The following is an 18,056-nucleotide window of genomic DNA, read 5'->3' as shown; positions in this document are numbered from 1 at the left end:
AGAGCTGATTAAACCTCCCGGCTGTTCCCTGATCACCTCTGGTCTGCTGAAGCTCCTCTCCTCTGAGTCTGCCCAGAGGCAGAAGACACAAGAGGCTGCTACAGACTCAGACTCCTAGTAGAAGGCAGAAGAGGGTGTCTCCCTGGTGGCCAGGAACTTAAGGTGACCTTTCAGGTGGGTAGAACAGTATTCCCTAAGAGTATTTGCACCTTAGGGACCAGATGAGCAGCCAGGTCAGAGTGATGCCGCGAAGTGTCTAATAGCAAACAGGGTATGGGGAGGGGGCAGAATGGCCCCCACCTAATTGGGCAGAGAGGGCGATGCTGGGTTGGGGAGGGCATGTATCTGGGAGACAAGGATGCAGTTTTGCCTGCAATGAGGCAGTGACACTTTTATCCCTTGCAGGTGGCCTCACCTCTGAGTCCAAGAAGATCCTGACACCTACACTCAAGAAGCGGAGCCGAGCCGGCAGAGGGGAGACCACCAAGCAAGAGGAGGGCCCTGAGCGGCCAGAGCCCGTGCAGCCCGTGACACTTAGTCTGTCTTTCAAGCGCTACATCTTTGACACCCAGAAACGAATGGTACAGACTCCCTGAATGAGCCAACATGCCCAGCTGCAAGCCAGACCACAGAGCCAGATGCCCCAAGATGTGCCTCAACCTCCCCAATCCTGCAGACAGTCAACCCCATCCCACTGCCATCCGCACTGCTGTTGAGCCCCACTGAGAAAGCCTGGGGAAAGTGAGGAACAGTGCCAGAAGGACCTGCCACTCCATCCCTGCATCCACCCAGGACAGCATCTAGGCCCACTAGGAAAGGGCCTTGGCAGAACCAGCAGCCCGGGTCTTGTGGGCTTCCCCAGTCAGGGTGTCTGCAGCCACTCTCAGCCCCGCCCCAAGTAGCTGGCACCCTACAGCTGGAAATAAACATCCCATATGTGACCTAGTCCATGCACAGTCTGCCTGTCTCCCAGGGTAGTACTAGACATCACAAGGTATTGTGTGGCACTGGATTTAGGACTCAGAGCTGCTGGGTCCAGCTGAGTGACTGGATATCATGGGCCTTAAATGGAAGTTGTCTGAGCAGCTAGATTCAGTGAGGGCCTCTGGACAGGGGCTAGAAGCCTGGTGCTCCACCCTGGCACTGGAGGTCAATAGGCCCTGACCTCTAGTTTGGGAACCACGGACTCCCAAGGGTGCTAGACCAGGGATGGAGCACCTGGCCCCTTTCCATGCTCACCTCCAGCCCCAGCACCCTGAGGCTTAGCATGGAGCTACAGATGGGGCCAGAGGGTGGGACTGACCAATGAGGGCAATCAGAGCTCTTCCAGACACCTGTAAGGGGAGCAGATGTCCCAGTGTTTCCCTGTTTGGCCTCCAGACAGAAGTGAAGGCCTCCCTTTATCCCAGTAATCAGTGCATTATGCTTTAATTTTCAAAAATGGCATTAAAAATATTAAGAGGGCAGGTTGTGATCAAATGACTTGGGTCTGTTAAGCCCCAGTGCTGAGGGCAGAGGAAAGGAGCCAGGCTACAGAACACAGAATCCCTGTAAGTCATGGCCCCTAATCAAATACATCATTAGCCAGCCTGCCAAGCCCCTATGCCTCCTAGAGGCCAGAACAGCAACAGCTGGCCCATCACTGTCCTTGGCCAGGCCCCAGGCAGCCATAGTCAGGACAACCTATAGCTGAAGACAAGCATGGGGTGGGCTTTGCTGCCAGGCCTGACCAGCTTCCTCCAGCTGTAGGACTCCATGGTACCCTTGCCACTACCCTGTCAGTCCCCTGGCCTGTGTATGACCCAGAGGACAACAAATGTAGTAAGTGTGGCCACCAACACTGCAGTTGCTCCCCACTGCTGCCACCCGCATAGGCACTTCAGGTTGGCTGCCTTCTGCTTGGTCCTAAGCCCCCTGTGCCCTCATTTAGCCCCACCTAACCCAGAAGACTGCCTTGCCTAAAGCTGAGCTACCCCATCCCCCACTTCACCCTTCTCACCTGTTGGGATGCCTCAGGGAGAGCAGCCAATTAGAGCCAGGGAGGCCCAAGCTTGGGCAAAGGCCTCAGGGCAGGTAGCCAACCTGGCTGAGGCCCCACAGCCCCCTCCATTATCCCTGGGAGCAGAAGAGGCCTCCCAGGACTGGTAGCTTCTAAGTATGCATGAGTAGGTGGGCAGGTGTGACTAGGTAAGGAAGCCATTCAACTTAGCACAGGGCCTGGACCAGGAACCTCCCCTGGCCAGGGGGCCTGAAGCTTTCTCCTCTCAGGGTCACTGCAACTGGGGCATATTAGCTCTGTCTGCCCTGGATGGAGTTTATGACCTTTGGCAAGCCCCCAGCCTTTACCTTGGGGTCCCCGTTATATGAGAGAAGCCGCTGCTCCATAGGGTAGATGTGAGGACATGGGACTCTGCTGAGCGTAGAGTTGCTGTTACATCCTTGCAGCCTGGGAACAAGCCGACAGATGTGTCCTCAGTAAAGGATGGAGGCCTGTAAACCCACAAGGGACACTGCAGCTGACCCAGCCCTCACAGCTCCAGTTCAGCCGTTTTCTCCAGAACCTCTATGTGGGTTAGAGTCCCCATGTCCATACCCCAACATCTCTCCTGAAGACTGTTTTCCTCAAAGCCCAGCGGGTGAGCTCAGATTGAGGGAAGTGGAGACACTTAAAGGAGCCCAGGGCTAAGCCCTGGGAGGGGCTGCTCAGCATGTGACCCACAGAAAACCTCTAAGACTCTGAGAATGTGTATGAGGCAGGCCTGCCCAGTGTGGCCTGAGAACACAGCTGAGCCCGCAGGCCTCTCTCAGGCATGCCATCGGTGGAAACCCAAACATCCGTCAGTGAGTTAAAGCCATGGTACACAGTCAGAAGAGATGGCCCAGAAAAGGCAGCGGTGGGAGGGGAGCGCTGTGCACTGCTGACCAGGACTAACTATAGGCAGGATCCACAGCCCTCACACCATCCCAGGCGTCAGTGTTTTAGGGAAGATACAGCTCCAGAGGGCCAGGTGCACTGCAACCATGGCCCACAGGAACCTGCTTGGGATCTCCGTGCCATAAGTTAGGGCACTAAACAGTCCCAAACCCCTTGCCATAGTGCCTGGGGTGTGTCTTTAGGAAAGAGGCACCCTCTGGCCTCCTGACTGGCCTGCCTACACAACATGAAGTCTCAACCAGTGACGCACCACAGGCTGGGTGGGGGCAGCATGATTGGCAGGCCCTGGAGCATGGGGCTAATGCACCAGTGCAGAGATAAGGCTTATCTGGAACCGTCCCTGGAACCGAGACTCTGATGGAAACAGGCTCAGGGTTAATATATTTTTGATAGATAACGGCTGGTTAATGGGAAGCCCTGGGGGCCTGGGGCAGAGGGGCAGCCTCTGTCCTCCCCAGCCAGGCACACATGTGCACCTGGGTTCGTCTGCGGACAGGGCCTCTGGACAGGGCCAGTGTCTGGACACCATGTACTCAAAGTTCGTGTGTCTATGCCACGTGTGGCATCTGCATAGAAATGGAATAAAGGAGGGGAGGGCCTGGTGTATGCAGGGTGGTGGCCCACAATGCGCAGAGTGGGAAGGTGAATGGTAAGACTGACCATAGGAGGCTACCAGAAGTACCAAAGCCCAGGGCCCTCAGCCAGGTGGAATTCCCTCCTGCTCGATGGTGATCCTAGCCCAGGCTTCCTAACCTGGACAGCCTCCGCATTGCTGGGTGACTGCAACACTGCACATGGACTCCCAGTTCCTAGCTCTGCCCTTTCTTGACCGGTCCTCCATGACCCTTCTGCCAAGAGACCACAGACGCTCCATGAGTAAGGTCTTGAAGAGACAGTAGGAGTTGGCCAGAGGATGAGGGGCATGCCTTGGAGGGGCCAGAAGTGCAGGCTCTAGCAGAGAGCTGAGAGATGGCTAGAGGAAGGCAAATTAAGGGATCCCCACACCCCATCTCTCCAGGAGCCCCCACAGGAGCAGCCCTCATTAAAATAATCACCATATCACTGATAGTAGTTCCGTCACTGATTAGCTGACCTCCGCCAGCCACAGGCACGGTTGCTGGGAGTAGATGGGAGGCATAGGTACTGGGGTGAGGCTGACACAGGGAGTAAAGTGTAGGCCCGGGGAAGCCTGAAGAACAGCTGCGGGATGGACTCCAGGGGACCCTTCTGCTACTAGTCAGAGGCTTGGGAAAAGGGTCCCTGTGGGAGGGCTGGCTCCAGCATAGGAAAGTTTATGGATGGGGGCGGGGGTGGGGGGGAACAGTTCAGGATGGCAGTGGGGAAGGGTGTATTTGGAAGATTTGAAACTTGGATGTAGGGACAGAGTTGTAAAGGTCCCCAAAGGTGCATCTTTGGACCCCGATTGAGGTCGCTTTGTCCTCGCCCAGCACAAGGACACAGACCTACCTGTCCTGCACTCACTGGACTTTAGAAAGCAGACTGACCCTTTACACTGTGGCCTGTCCCCTTTCTCCCACCTCAGCCTGCATGCTCAGGCCCAGCTCGTAGGCCTGTAGGTCAGAGGTCCTGCAGCCCAGGCGTAGGTGTTGCTCAATACACTGTGATCCCCCAACGTTATCATAGGCCTAGAGGGGAGACCAGCAGCCAAACAGTGACTTCCTGCAGCCACAGCTGGGGCCTCAGATAACGACTACTAGAGCCTGGTGACCCTTCTAGGGACACTCCGTGGGCACACCTCCCACATGACCACCTCTGAGCCCAGGTTCTGCTTGGCCCTGACCTGCACAGCTCCAAGAGAGCACTGTGGGGTGAGGATTTCTTCCTTTGTATGGCTCTCATCAGCTCCCACCCTCCTCCGAGCCACAGGGCTCCCGGGGTCTCACGGAGGCAGGGATGCAGGTGGTCGGAACCTTTTTTTACAGCAGGGCTTTGGGCCCCAGGAGACTTATGTATGGCTCGCTCTCCAGCTTCCGGCCTCTGCCCTTTACAGCTATCTCCTTCTCTGTCTCTCTTGTCCCTCAAAGGCTGGGCTCCGCACTGGCCATACCCTGAGCCCACAGTTCCAGCTCTTGCCCCAGGACAGTGGATAACCTAGACCAACAGGGTCTCCTGGCTCTCCTCCCAGCCCCTTCCCTCTGCATTCTGCACCCTGTAGGCTGGACCCTGCCAGCCTCAGTGCCCAGACTCTACTTCATGAGCCAGAGGGACAAGCAGAAGGCTTCCCAGAGACCTAGGGAAAGGCCCTGGAAACCCAGGTTTCTCAGAGGCCTCATGAGTTGAGCTCATACCAGGTTGCAGAGACCAGATTTCTACTACTACTCCAACCTTAATCCCACTACCCACACAAAACTGTCCCCACCCTGTCAGCCCTGACCTCTATCATTAAGTAAACCTCCAGCACTGATTTCACCACTGTTCCCCCCATCACTACATTTAGCATCCTTGTCTCCACCACCATTGTCACCGGCAGCAGCATGTCCACCACTACCCATGATGCATCAGACCTGTAAAGAAACTCAGTCTTCAGGACATCAGTACACCCCGCCACTCCACCCCACCCCCAGTCCATCCAGGAAGACACAACTGGCCTCAAGCCCCAATAGAGAACACCGCTGCATGTTGGGACTCATCCCCACATGTCCCTTGCGGTGGTGACCCCATCTGCCCCTGCACCTTGGTCTGTCCTCCTGCAGAGATGCAGAGATCCACTGTCACCATGCCACCACCCATCAGGGTGGCTGCCAGTGGCATCTCAGGCCCTTTGCCTGCACCCTGTATCTGGCCATACATACATCCGTATAGTCTATAAACCAGGTTGTGAACATCTGTCATCCCAACACTTGGTGGTGAAGGCAGAGATCAGAAATCGAAGGTCACCATCCTCCCTGTGGACTACCAGGAAAGGGCTGAGATGAGTGGGGCTGGGGCTGGGACAGAAGCGGGGGGTTAGTGGGGATCAAGGGACAGCCTCAGCTGGGGTAGGTGGCCCAGCAGAGGTGAATGCCTTGATTGGAGCAAGCTAGGCAAATTGCCTTCCCTGTGGGATTCCTGAGAAAATGGCCAGCTGGCCTTCAGATGTGGTGCTGGGGAGAGGCCTGGGCTAGACACACAGCAGGGCCAGAAAAGGCCAGCAGGACAGCCTCAGGCAGCTCCCTCACAGGTGCAGGCTGGCGCCACTGGAGGCAGGTGATGGTGGGTGGGTGCCGGACAGAGCTATGCAAAGGCAGAGAAAGATGGAGCAATACCTCTAATCAGATGTGAGTGAAGATGGCTGGGCGATAGCCAGTAATTGTTGCATCTCCCAATTCTTGGTACTTGCCTAGAGGGAAAGAAGCCTCATTATGCTGTCTGGCCTTTCCCATCACTTCTCCCAGCATCCCTGAGGGGGCGTGGCCTTCTCCAGGCCTAGCTTCAGCCAGGTCAGAGCCCACTGGCAGATATGGGCTGGGTCTCCTCTCTGGGATGTGGGCTCTATCATTTGTGGTTTGCTAGGCTCTGTAGGCAGCAGAAAGTCCACATCCTAGGCTCTGTGTAGCCCCAAGGACAGCACAGCGGAGAGGCCACAGAGTGAGCCTGTGGCATGGACAGGCAGTGGGCGACCGATAAGAGAGACAGTTGTCAGAGTCATGGGGACCACTGATAAAGCAGACAAGCATCTCCCGGTGGCCGGAAGGTATGGGAGGGCCGGCAGGGGCACCCACATGGGTGGACATGCTGAGGCTGCTGGTTACAGGCAGGGCCCATCCACACTCATCAGGTGTCCAGGCTACGGCTGCGTGTACCCAGGAAAGGAAACCTTGCTAGGCTTGTTACCAACTTCCAAATGGGTCCCTAGGGATCCCCCTATAGCCCCAGTGCTGCCAGCAGGGAAGGTCCTTAGCAGAAGCAGTCTTCTTCCATGTCCATCTACTCCTCCAGTTAAGCACAAGTAGCCAACACAGAGAGGACCCTGGGAAGTTGGAGCTGCTGTGGGAGTAGGGTCCTCTGTCACATGTGACAAGCCTGATGTGGGCGTGGCACATACTCTCACTCACAAACTCTCCTGACATCCTGCAAGGTGTTCTCACCTCGGCTCCCTCCTTGCTGAGTCCCCCCAAAAAAAAGCCAGGTAACAGGCCCAGGGTCACACTGTCTGGTGAGGGTCAAGGATGCAGGTGGGTGTTAGGGCCCTTGGGAGCCACTTCCCAGCCACCAGGTATGGGGCTTCAAGGCTGGTGACATAACTTGGTTTGTTCGGGCTCTGTTCCAGGTGCTTGCTAGTCACCATTTCAGTTTCAACCCAGGAGCACAGTTGAGACTCAGACATAGGGGTGGGATTGTGTGGCCTGGGGACTCAGAATGAGCCCAGAGTCCACATCCTTCCCATAGAGTGACATCTTCGTGTACCTTGTCACCTTGCCTATGTATACATAGGGAACATCCTACTTAGCACCAGGCAACAGTCCTTCTCACTGGGACCTACTGTGCTTCACGCTAGGGGTGGGGGGCAGTTCCTCTCACCAAGACCATCTTGCTTTACCCTGAAGAGGGACAGTCCCCACTGTCCCTGCCCTGCCTTATATACTATCCTGCATTACACTGGGGAGGGGAGGAGGGGTCACTCTCACTGGTGCTCTCCACATGAAATGAGGGTGTCACTCCCTCTCACAGCCCACACTCACAGTGAGAGAGGACCCACATGTCGCTGTCCTGCTGGAATATGGGGACAGGATCTTTGGCTGGCTGGGTCTTCAGATCTGCTGAATACAAATAGGAAGCTGCAGCAGACACTTGTTCCCAGTGAAGGGAAGCAGTCCACAGCAGGAAGGTGCGACATCTACCCAGAAAAGACAAACGGAGCATGCCCTGAGCTCCAGATCCAGCTGTCAGGGATGCAAGGCCATGGCCCCCACTCCACAAGAGCCTGTTGGAGCCAGCAGTCTCTTATGTGACTCGGTGTGTACAGTGGTCAATGTGCATCTTACCAGGCTAGCGACATGTCCTAGGTTCTAAAGGAGGCATGTGTAAACCCATGACCCATCAGAGTATCTTGCTTAGGCCAATGCTCTTATCCCTGCCATGGGTCCTCAGCCATCCTACCTTGCCCAATGCTTGCTCTCTCTGCCTCCCTGAGCTGGAGTGCCCACCTGGGGACACATATGACCCATGCTGCCTCCTGCTTAGCCTTTCACAGAGCAGGCCTTAAGTCAGCCCCCCCCACCCCCCCCCCACCCCCCCCCCCCGCCGTCCCAGACCCTGCCACAGAGTCACAACCTTCAGCTGGACATACAGGGCTGGTCTAATAGTTCCTGTTTGCTCCATTGCACCCTTAAAAGAAAATAAATATATATGTTCATATATGTGTGTCTCTATATATCTTATGTATTACAAACATAAAGTATATGTTTTAATATTATATGTGTAATTGTATTTGTGTGTATGGGAGTCTTGTCTGCATGCTTGTCTGTGTACCACATGTACAGCTGGTGACTACAGAAGAGGGAAGCAGATCTCCTGAGACAGTTACACAAAGTTGTAAGCCACCATGTGGGCTCTGGGATTCTAACCCAGGTCCTCTGAAGAGCAGCCTAGCCATCCACAGGCATCCCTCACCCTTTCACGCTCCTTGGCTTCATTTTCCCTGATGGTCAGACTGTCAGGTTGTGTTCGGGCTGTTTGTCTCACTCACTCAGTGTCCCCGTGGAGTGAACTGTAGGATTGGGGTGGGCGGGATCTCTGTCCCTTTCTCTGCTACCTGTCCCAGTGCTGGACAGAGTCCATAGCAGGCTTAGCCAGATGCCACACACAGTAGTGCCTGAGACCCAAGGACCAACTGAACTGGCTGGTGATGAGTCTCGGGGATCCCTACTAGGAATACCTCCTTGTAAACAGTCTGCTCCCGTTAGGACTGGTACCATTTGGCCAGCCTTCACCAAGGGCAGGGTGCACCTTGAGGTGGGATCTGCACCCCTACTTTATATATTCAAAGTACCAGCCACATCTACAGCTCCTCCTCCCTTATTGGTGATCTCTATGACCACCTAGCCCACCAGTCCAGTGGGGCCAGTGCCCCCCATCCCATCCTCCAATAGGCACCTGGTGCCACTCTAGCTCCATTGCTTCTCTGCTCCCCAACAGCCAAATTCAAGCTTCTTAGCCCCACACTTAAGGTTGTAGGGTACGGCTGCAGTCCACTCACCTGCCAAGGCTAGCACACTCCCACAGCCATATTTGATCTTTGCCAGGCTCTCCCTTCACCTTGCTGCTGTGCTCACACAGAGCCGCTCCCAGCCCCAGCTGCCCAGTGTCCCTTTCCCTAGTGGGCCACAGCCACTTCTTCCTGCTTGCTCCAGATCCGTCGGGGAAGAGCAGCTCCCAGCTCTGCCTCAGCAGAGATACGACCTGGACTGAGGCCCAGTGGCCAAAGCAGCTGAATTTATTCTCTCCTCCCCACCACCCAGACTAGCCCCTCCCCAGAGGCCATAAAACTGAGCCAGCTATTCCCAACTGCCCAGCACCCCAACTTGACCCAATGCCTCAGTCCTGCCTAACAATCTAACTGCCTTAGACCCCATCTCTACCCAATGCCCCAATTCTACCCAATATTCCAACTCTATCCAACATTCAACTCTGCCCAGCACCCCAACTTTGCCCAGAACCCCAGCTCTACCCAGCACTTCAGCTCTATTCAGCATGCCAACTCTGCCTAGCACTTTGTACTCCCACCTCAGTGGCCAAGACCCTCACAAAGTGCCTAGGATAGACCTTTCAGACGAGGATCTAGGGAGAGCTACTGAGGACACCCCCAGAAGCAAGCAAGGAGGGGCTAGGACTACGGGAAGCTGCAGAGGACCAGGCGCTATGGCAGAAGACAAGTGGGTGGGTGAATGGGGGGTGGGAAGATGCAAGGGCCTCTGCTCCCAAGTCTTCATGCTTGTCCCCTCTCAGAGACCTCAAATGGGTCTCACAGTGATACAAGTCCTGACCCCTCAAAACTGTTTTCTCTTGCGGGCACCATACCTGACTTCATCCTGCAAGCTCCTGACCTCCACCAGGCTCGTCCTACCTTGAAAAGAGGCCCCCATTTAGCTGCCAGTTTCGGGGCATCCTGAGCTCTCTGAGGGCAGTAGCAGGTTCAGCCAATGCACCTCTCACACAGCACCTCAACAGTCCTAGCACACATCAGGCGGTCCATGCGTCCATACGGTCTGCAGGTAGCCCCTTTCCTTCATGCTGGCCCCACTCAGCGAAAATTCCCTTGGTTCAACACAGAGAAGATTTCAAGTCACCACCCACCTAGAGACAATGGTGGCCATAGCTGACAGGAAGGCGAAGAATGGGCCCATGGGTGAAAGGAAGAAGCAACCGAGAGAGTGAGGTCCAGAGGCCTGAAGTGGCTCGGCTTGACTGCCACTCTCCCTTGGCTTCCTTGCCCACAGGCTGAATGAGCAACGTGAGTGTAGTCACCTGCCAGGGACACGTGGCCAGGGTGGCACAGCCACTCTTGGCAGTTTTCTCACTGACGTATCTTGCAAGAGGAGGGGTCGTTGACAAATTTAACACCTCATGTCCACAAAGCTAGGCACACGATTGCTCGTGTCTGCTGTACACATGTACACGGGTGTGTAAGGCGGTGCACCTGGGCCTGAACAAAACCTAAAGGCCTCCAGGGACAGACAGAAACTGACCCCCTTTCTGGGTTGGCCATCACCAGCTCCTGAACAGTGGGGCCTGTTGCTACTGCTTCAGGGTCACCACCAAGACCAGGAATGAGGCCCAGAGACTGTGTCCAAGTGACGTCACTGTCACCTCTCACCTCACCTACGGTTGTCCTTATCCATCTCTGGGCCTCTGCGACCTCCCTTGCATTCCTAGTCTCTGTCTTTGAACCTTTGGTCTAACTGGTTGGAAAAAGGGTTGATAATGCCATGTCTTGGTGAGGAGGTACAGTGACCTGAAGAAAGGCATGTAAGAAATGCTCCACTGCAAGGCAGCCAGGGCTGCCACTCAAAAAAGCTAAAAATGGCAGGGGGCAGGGAAAATTCAGACTGCACTGGAGTGTTACCTACATAACCTTTCAGGGGACAGAGACGTCTGCACATCATAGAGGTATATGTCATCGTGGGGTCGACACATGACTTAATTCCCATTTCTTTCTTTCTTTTTTCTTTCTTTCCTAAGGCAGGGTTTCTCTGTGTAACCTTGGCTGTCCTGGACTCACTTTGTAGACCAGGCTGGCCTTGAACTCACAGCGATTCACTTGCCTCTGCCTCCTGAGTGCTGGGATTAAAGACGTGTGCCACCATGCCTGGCTCTAATTCCCATTTCTTGATGGACACATTCTGGTCAGTCTAATGTGTGAGAACCCTGGTGTGTAGAGTGAGGCCCTGGCTCCTTCCTATGACCAGCTTGAGCCCTTCATCAGCTCCCTGACTGCGCTGCAGCTCTGGACCTGGGCCCTCATTCCTGTGCCCAGACCCACCTTGGAAGGAAGCAGCCTCGTCCAGTGGAGGAAGGGAAAGACAGAGACACAGAGAGAGGATGGGAGAGAAAAAAGGAGAAAGTGAAAGAAACACAACAAAAGACAAAGGAAGCTGATAGGTCAGAGGCCCACAAGGCAGGGAGAGGCCAGGCCACTCTGATTGCCTGGACTGACTGCAATTAAAGCCTGTAATTGATTCCCTCGATGAGGACCATTTCAATGCAGAGAATTAGAGTTTTCTTCCAAGATGGAAATAAAGATTAATTTGCAATTTCCTTCCTCACTGCACATGTGAGAACAGCCCCTGCTGAGAGGAGCTCAGCCCTGCAGGAGGGTGACAAGACCTGGCCTCATGGACAGGGCCACAGAGCAGGCTCCCAGATCTGTCTGTACCAGGCTCACACGGAGAGGCCCACCTATGCCATGTGCTCAGAGCAAGGCCTCTGAGGGTTTGAGCTGGTGGCTTTGGTTGTGAGCAAGAGGCCTGAACCAATGGTCTTAGGGGAGCAGACTAGGCTTGGGGAGTAACCAGAATCAGCAGGGTGCCCCAACAGCAGAGTCGGGCTACACTGCAAGAAGCAGGCAACAGGAACAAGTGGAGAGTTCTGCTCATTTCCTTCACCTTCCTTTTGGCCCTTCCAACTGGGCCCTGGAAAGGGAGGTAAGATGGGGTTTGGGGGAGGAGGCAACCACAGCTCCCTACAGTAGCCCTCCCCTGAAGAATTCCAGGCTCCAGCTCCCTTTGAGTATCCCAGCGCCACAGCCCAGCACCTCCCACCACCTTAGCCCAGCTCAGCGTGGCCTCCATCTCTCAGAGTGTCTGCTCCATCACAGGGCCTTGGAAGGAGTCTGTACCCCACCCTGTCTCCTTATGTTGCTCAAGGCCCATCTTGCTCAAGAATGGGTACAAGGGGTTCCCAACTGTACACACTTCTGAGGTTACCAGCCAGGGGCTTGGCTCTCCTGACCTTTGCAGGGTGACTGGTGGGTGACCCAGTGCCCAGGTAGTAGAAACAGGTCTCACTTCCCTCTGTGCCTGGCCTGTCTCCCCATCACACTGTGAGTGCAGAAGAGAACTATCCTCCTGGAACCCCCTCCTATGACCCCACATGGCCAGTCTGCATCCTGCCTGTGGCCTCCAAGACCTCTGCTTGCATTCCTCCAAGGGCCGTATTCCCTCCTGCCCTGCCTTCAGCCCAGAGAGTACTAAATCTATCATAGAAATGGGGGGGGGGGGTGGATGTCAGCACAGCACAGGGACAGGCCCAGATCAGACTCTGACATCTCTGCTGAGCCTAATCCAGCCTCTGTGCCTGAGAGTCAACCTGGCCCCATGTCTCTGCTGCACTGGGCCTCTTTCCCTACTGGGTCAGCATCTCAGTTAAACCTGACCCCACCCCCCAGAATTTCAAGGCTACAGAGGGCAGGGAGCCAGGTCCTAGCCCTCAGGCTAGCTATGCAGAGGGCTGTAAGGGCAACTGGTGCCTCCGTTTCCCTGAAGACCTCCACCACAGTCAGAAGGGTTTTAGTCTGAGGTGGACTGGAATGCTGCAGACCTTCTGTGTTCAGGTGGAGAGTCAGCTACAGAAAGGCTTATGTGGGAAAGCATGACCAGCACATTTCAGACCAGAGATGGACCTTAAGGCCTGTCCACCATGGATGGAGATGGGCCTGGCCCACACACTCTTTGGTTCCTTTTTTTACTGTTAATTAGACTGGAGATTGCTGAGCCTTTGCCTGGGCTGGGTCCAGCTTGTCCCTATAGGAGCACATCTTCATCTACTTTATTGGGGTTTCTTATACCTCTGCCTCCCTTCCAGCCCCCCGACACTAGATAGGAGAGAAAGGAGGTTAGAAGGGAGAGGGAATGTAGACCTCGTTAGACTTAGTTCCTTGGGGGCAAGTCTAATCTTCGTAGTCAGGATATCCAGCAGCCCAGCTAACCAACAAATCAGCAAAGGCGGCAGCAGGAAGGACCAGCAGCAGCCTTCTTCCTCCTCTGACGCCTTTTCTTCTCCGAGCTCTGGCACTTATACCCTCTCAGAGTCCGCAGAATTAAACTACCGGCAGCTGGCAAAGATCCCACACCTCTCCAGACCCACACGAGGCAACCATAGTTAACAGCTGTGGACAAACTAAAAGCAGCCCCATATCCCACACTTGGGACTAAAACAAAAACATATTTACATGACATAACTGAGTTTTTAAAGACACCAAACCTTCCACTACATGCCCCTCTGTATATCCCTTGGCCACTCCCAAGGAGAGTCCCAGATGGAGTCCTATCACCCAAGACCTTCCTGTGTGTTCAGTCTCATCAGACTTCCTGAGGACTGTGCTACTGTCTCCCCAGCACCCAGAAACCCCTAGTACCCAGACTCAGTGGGTCCCAGAGATCATCCTCAAGTCATCAGACATAGCAGCAAGCACCTTTGCCCTCTGAGCCATCTTTTTGGCCTTAAAGGTATGAGGATGGTGGCTCAATAAAACTTTGGGAAAGAAAAAGCAGGGCTGGAGTGTAGTTCACTGATACAACAAGGCTCTGGCTTCTTTCCCCAGCACTGGAGAAAATAAATAAGAGCTAGGCATGGTGCCTACCTATGATCCCTGGGCTGAGGATGCTGAGGCAGGCGGAGTCCTGTGAGTTTGAAGACAGCTTGGGCTACAGAAAGGCCTCGTTTAAAACTGATAGCAATAAGTTAACACAGAACCTAACAATTATAATCCTATGTATATGCCGGAAAGAACTGAAGATATGTCCACATACAAACTCACACGTGGGTATCACAGCACTGTTGTACACAGCCAGCTCCTGGAGACCAGCTCCCATATGTCTATCAACTGGCAGAGGGCTATATGAAATATAATCTGTTCATACAATAGAATAGTACTTAACCACAAAAATGAGGTGTGGAGAAATGGCTCAGTCAGTAAAATCATGAGTAGCGGTGTTCTGATTCCTAGTACCTAGATAAACAGATAGGCAAGACAGTGTGTGTCTGTGATGCCAAACGCTGGGTAGGGCAGAGAGAGGGGGAGGGTCCCTAGGACTTGCTGACCATCCATTCTAGTGGAATAAGTGAGCTCCAGGTTCAGTGAGAGACCCTGATTCATAAAATATATAAAATCAGTGGAAAGCGATGAAAGACAGACAGACAGGTGGGCAGGCAGGCAGGGAGGGCAGGAGGAAGGGAGGGAGGGAAGAAAAAAAAAAAAAAAACCAGGTCACACTACAGCTCTGATAAACTTTGAGAACACCTTGAAAGAAGCCAGACTCAGAAGCCCACCATGCAGTTCTCTCTCTAGAACTGTCCAGAGCTGGCAGGGATAGGGTGAATTGGTGGTACCCAGGCTGGGGGCTCAGGCTGGCAGTGGCTGCAGGTGGAGGCGGGCCACCTCAGCTCAGTCTAAGCCTCATCTGTGCTGCGGGGTGGGGGGGGGCGGGACACACCACCTCACCCTACCCATTACGGCACCATGTGGTTCTGGGCCACACATAGCAGAGGCTCCCAGGGATGAGGCCTCAGGCACCTACAATGAGAGGCGGCTTGAATGTCCGTTGGATGGTTGGATGGCCTCACACTAAGGCTATTTTGTGACTAGTTAAGTCTGTATCATTCTTATTGAGAAAATAGCACAAGTGTACAAAAATGCACAGGGCATCTCCACCAGCACTGGCCTGCAGTTCTCCTGCCTGCAACATAGGCGCACACAGCCAGGCGCAGCAGCATCTCTGAGCTGACCACTCTACTCCGCCATGCTCACCTACCCCCTAATCTTCTTGGGGATGACTATAGAGATAGCTCTGTCATCCTGAGCCTGGCCGGAGGCTCTCTAATTCTCACACCAGCCCCAGACAGGGCAGGAGCACTCTGACGTTCAGTGTTATTTACTGAGGACAAGAAGGAAAGAGCCAGGGTTTGGACCCCAAAAGGCTCAGAGAAGTACACCAGACTTGTGGGCTCCCTCTCTTGTCCCCTCCTTGTGGTCCCCCTTGTGTCCCTGTGCTGGTCACTGGCCGCCTTTGAGCATCTACTGGCAAAGCCGACTTCTGTTGGGTAAGAGCTAGTGAAATGGGGCACAACGGGGTGACTGCAAGTCACAGCTAGCTTCTGGATTCTGTGGAGCAGGCACAGCTGGCTGCTGGGCAATGAGTGTCTGCGCTGCCCTGCCACTAGGCCCCAACAGAGGGCAGGCATGGCCCAGCCTCCAGATTATTAAGTGGGCAGTGGAGGAGAGCTGAGCACAGGGCTGGGGGCCCAGTGAAATCTCTGAGGAAAGACCCAGAGATTGGAGCCAGAAGAGAGTCACAGTACCAAGCTTCTCCCAGCAGCCCTGGACCTGCCAGGTCCCTGTGAAATCACAAATGCTAGGGTCCAATATAGGCTCATGTCAGGTCAGTAAAAAGAATGTATTCAAAGGCAGGAGTCAGTGTGTGTGTGTGTGTGTGTGTGTGTGTGTGTGTGTGTGTGTGTGTGTGTGTGTGTGTGTGTGTGTGTTCGTCTGTCTAGTGCTGCAACTGTTTTGAACATACTGGGCTCAGGGACATGAAAATCCGCTTTCTGTTTGTTTAAAATGTAACTCCTTGCATTTTAAAATTACACCCTGACTCCTTCCTGGGCCCAAGGGATCTATCTCTGAGACCTCTTTCATCCCCCATGGACTCGTCCCACCAAGGCCAGCTATTCAGAAGCACAGGAGTAAGCCGCCCACAGTACACAGGAGCACACAGCATCAGCCCAGGCCAGGTGAACGGCACAAGGACACAGGTAAGAAGCTGTGTGGAGTGGGGCTGGGGTCTGTCAGGAGTGCATAGAAAAGTCCAACAGAGAAAGAACCCTGCGTTCACAGGCAGCCTGACAAAACGCTGATGATGCAAATGTCTTCTGTGTGCACCTGGCCTGTGGGGGGTCACAGCATGCCAACTCTACCGTCCCTTGCCCTTGCACACACCCCTACTAAGCCCCCAGCTCACGTCGTCTCTGCACATGCCCCTATATACATTCCTATACGCATTCCTGCGTATATCCACGTTCGTACCTCACCCCTGCCCAGGCCCCTGTTTGCACCCCTGCAAGTGTGCTAGCCTGCAACGTGCAAGTCTGTGGCCACTGTCTCAGGGCCCATAGGGCCATGCGGGAGCAAGACCTGAGGTGTGTGACCTACAGAGCCTTGTCCCCCAACGTGTGCTGCCTGCCACCAGCTACCCCGTGGGGCCTGCCTCACCCTCGGCGCCCAGCATTTGTGTAGGCCTCCCCAGGTCCGCGATCGCCTTACATGAGGCCGATGATAATCTCTGTTGAAATAATATTTAACACATGCTGCACTTTTAATTAACTATCTGAATAATCTCAAATTAATACCAGAGCTTTAAAATAAGTTTTCATTTTCACATTTGGTAACATAATAGCAGCCCGGCTGGTCCATTTCCCCCTCCTTTGATTTAATTAAAAGCCCTTTTGTGTGTCTCTTGTCACTTCAGAAAGGGACAAAGACCCCCACCACCACCCTCTCTCTACTTGGGCAGTCTGGCTCCTGGCTCCAGGTCCAGGTCTGAGGCTCTGGACAGTCTGGTTGAAAGAGACACTTAGGTGAAGTCTTTACAGAGGCCCAGGCCCAGCCCTGGAGTGCCACCGAGTGGGCCACCATGCCCAGCGCATCACACATAGGGCGTGGACATGGACATTCTGCAACCACAACATAGCCCTGGAGGCTAGTGGCAGTCATTACCTGTGTCCACAGCCAGACACACAGACTAGAGAGCTCTAGGCAGCGCCCTCTCAGAGACATCACAGCACACACATACACACACACGTGCACCCACACCCACATCCTCACACGTGCACCCACACTCACACACACACACACATATGAGCATGCACTGGAACTCTCCTGGCTTGATGGAACACTGCGTTCAGAGTCCAGGTCAGGAGGCACCATTGGGCCTCTGGGAGACATATGTGGGCACATTTTGGGGGGTCTCTGTAGCCTGTTTTTTCTGTTTCTGTGTCTGTTTCAACCTCTGCCCCCCTCTCTCTCTCCCTCCCTCTCTCTCCCTCTCTCCCTCTCTCTCTCTCTCTCTTTCTCTCTCTCCTTCCTCTCCCCCTCTCTCTCCTTCCTCTCTCTCTCTCCCTCCCTCCCTCTCTCTCTCCCTCCCTCCCTCCTTCTCCCTCTCCTTCCCTTCCCCCCCTCCACCTCTCTGACTCTCTCCATCCATTTGTCTATCTCTGTCTACCTGGCCCCATTTCCCAGGCTCCTCTTTTTCTGGCCTTGTCCAGGGCCCAGGCTCACCTGAGCTGGTTCTGCTGTGCCTGGGAACAGGATTATCCTCCTGGCCCAGAGGCAGTGGCCTTTGCTTGGTTCACTCTGGGGGAACCACAACCTCCTCTAGAGGTGGCAGGGGCGGGGGGGGTGGTTTCGAGGACCTCAGGGAATAGCTCAAGAGTTTATCTGGCAAGTCCAAATGAGAGGCTGCAAGACAGACCCCTTCCAGCCTATAGACTCCTAGGAGAAAGAAGAGACTGTTTAGATCTGAAGTTGATCACAGAGCCTCACAAGGAGGGCACAGCTCAGTGTAGCTCAAAAGACCTCAGAGGTCCTTTGGAGCTCCTGCCTCCCCTGCCTCATCACATTAGCTTG

The 18,056-nt window shown here is 54.4% G+C and overlaps 1 protein-coding gene across 2 annotated transcripts in view; it reads left to right on the top strand.

Moving 5' to 3' along the window:
• Eefsec (eukaryotic elongation factor, selenocysteine-tRNA specific) overlaps nt 1-1,075 on the top strand; it is a 197,792-nt gene extending 196,717 nt beyond the window's left edge. For both annotated transcript variants that reach the window (XM_051154874.1, XM_051154875.1), the window contains one exon: nt 406-1,075. In XM_051154874.1, coding sequence (XP_051010831.1) covers nt 406-596 — 191 coding nt within the window. In that variant the 3' untranslated portion in view covers nt 597-1,075. The remainder of the gene's footprint in view (nt 1-405) is intronic.
• Nucleotides 1,076-18,056: the final 16,981 nt, after the last annotated feature.

The sequence above is a fragment of the Acomys russatus genome, chromosome 13, assembly GCF_903995435.1.
Source record: "Acomys russatus chromosome 13, mAcoRus1.1, whole genome shotgun sequence".
NCBI lineage: Eukaryota > Metazoa > Chordata > Mammalia > Rodentia > Muridae > Acomys > Acomys russatus.
The sequence above is the reverse complement of the archived record's forward strand: the minus strand, read 5'-3'. Positions and strand labels throughout refer to the sequence as shown.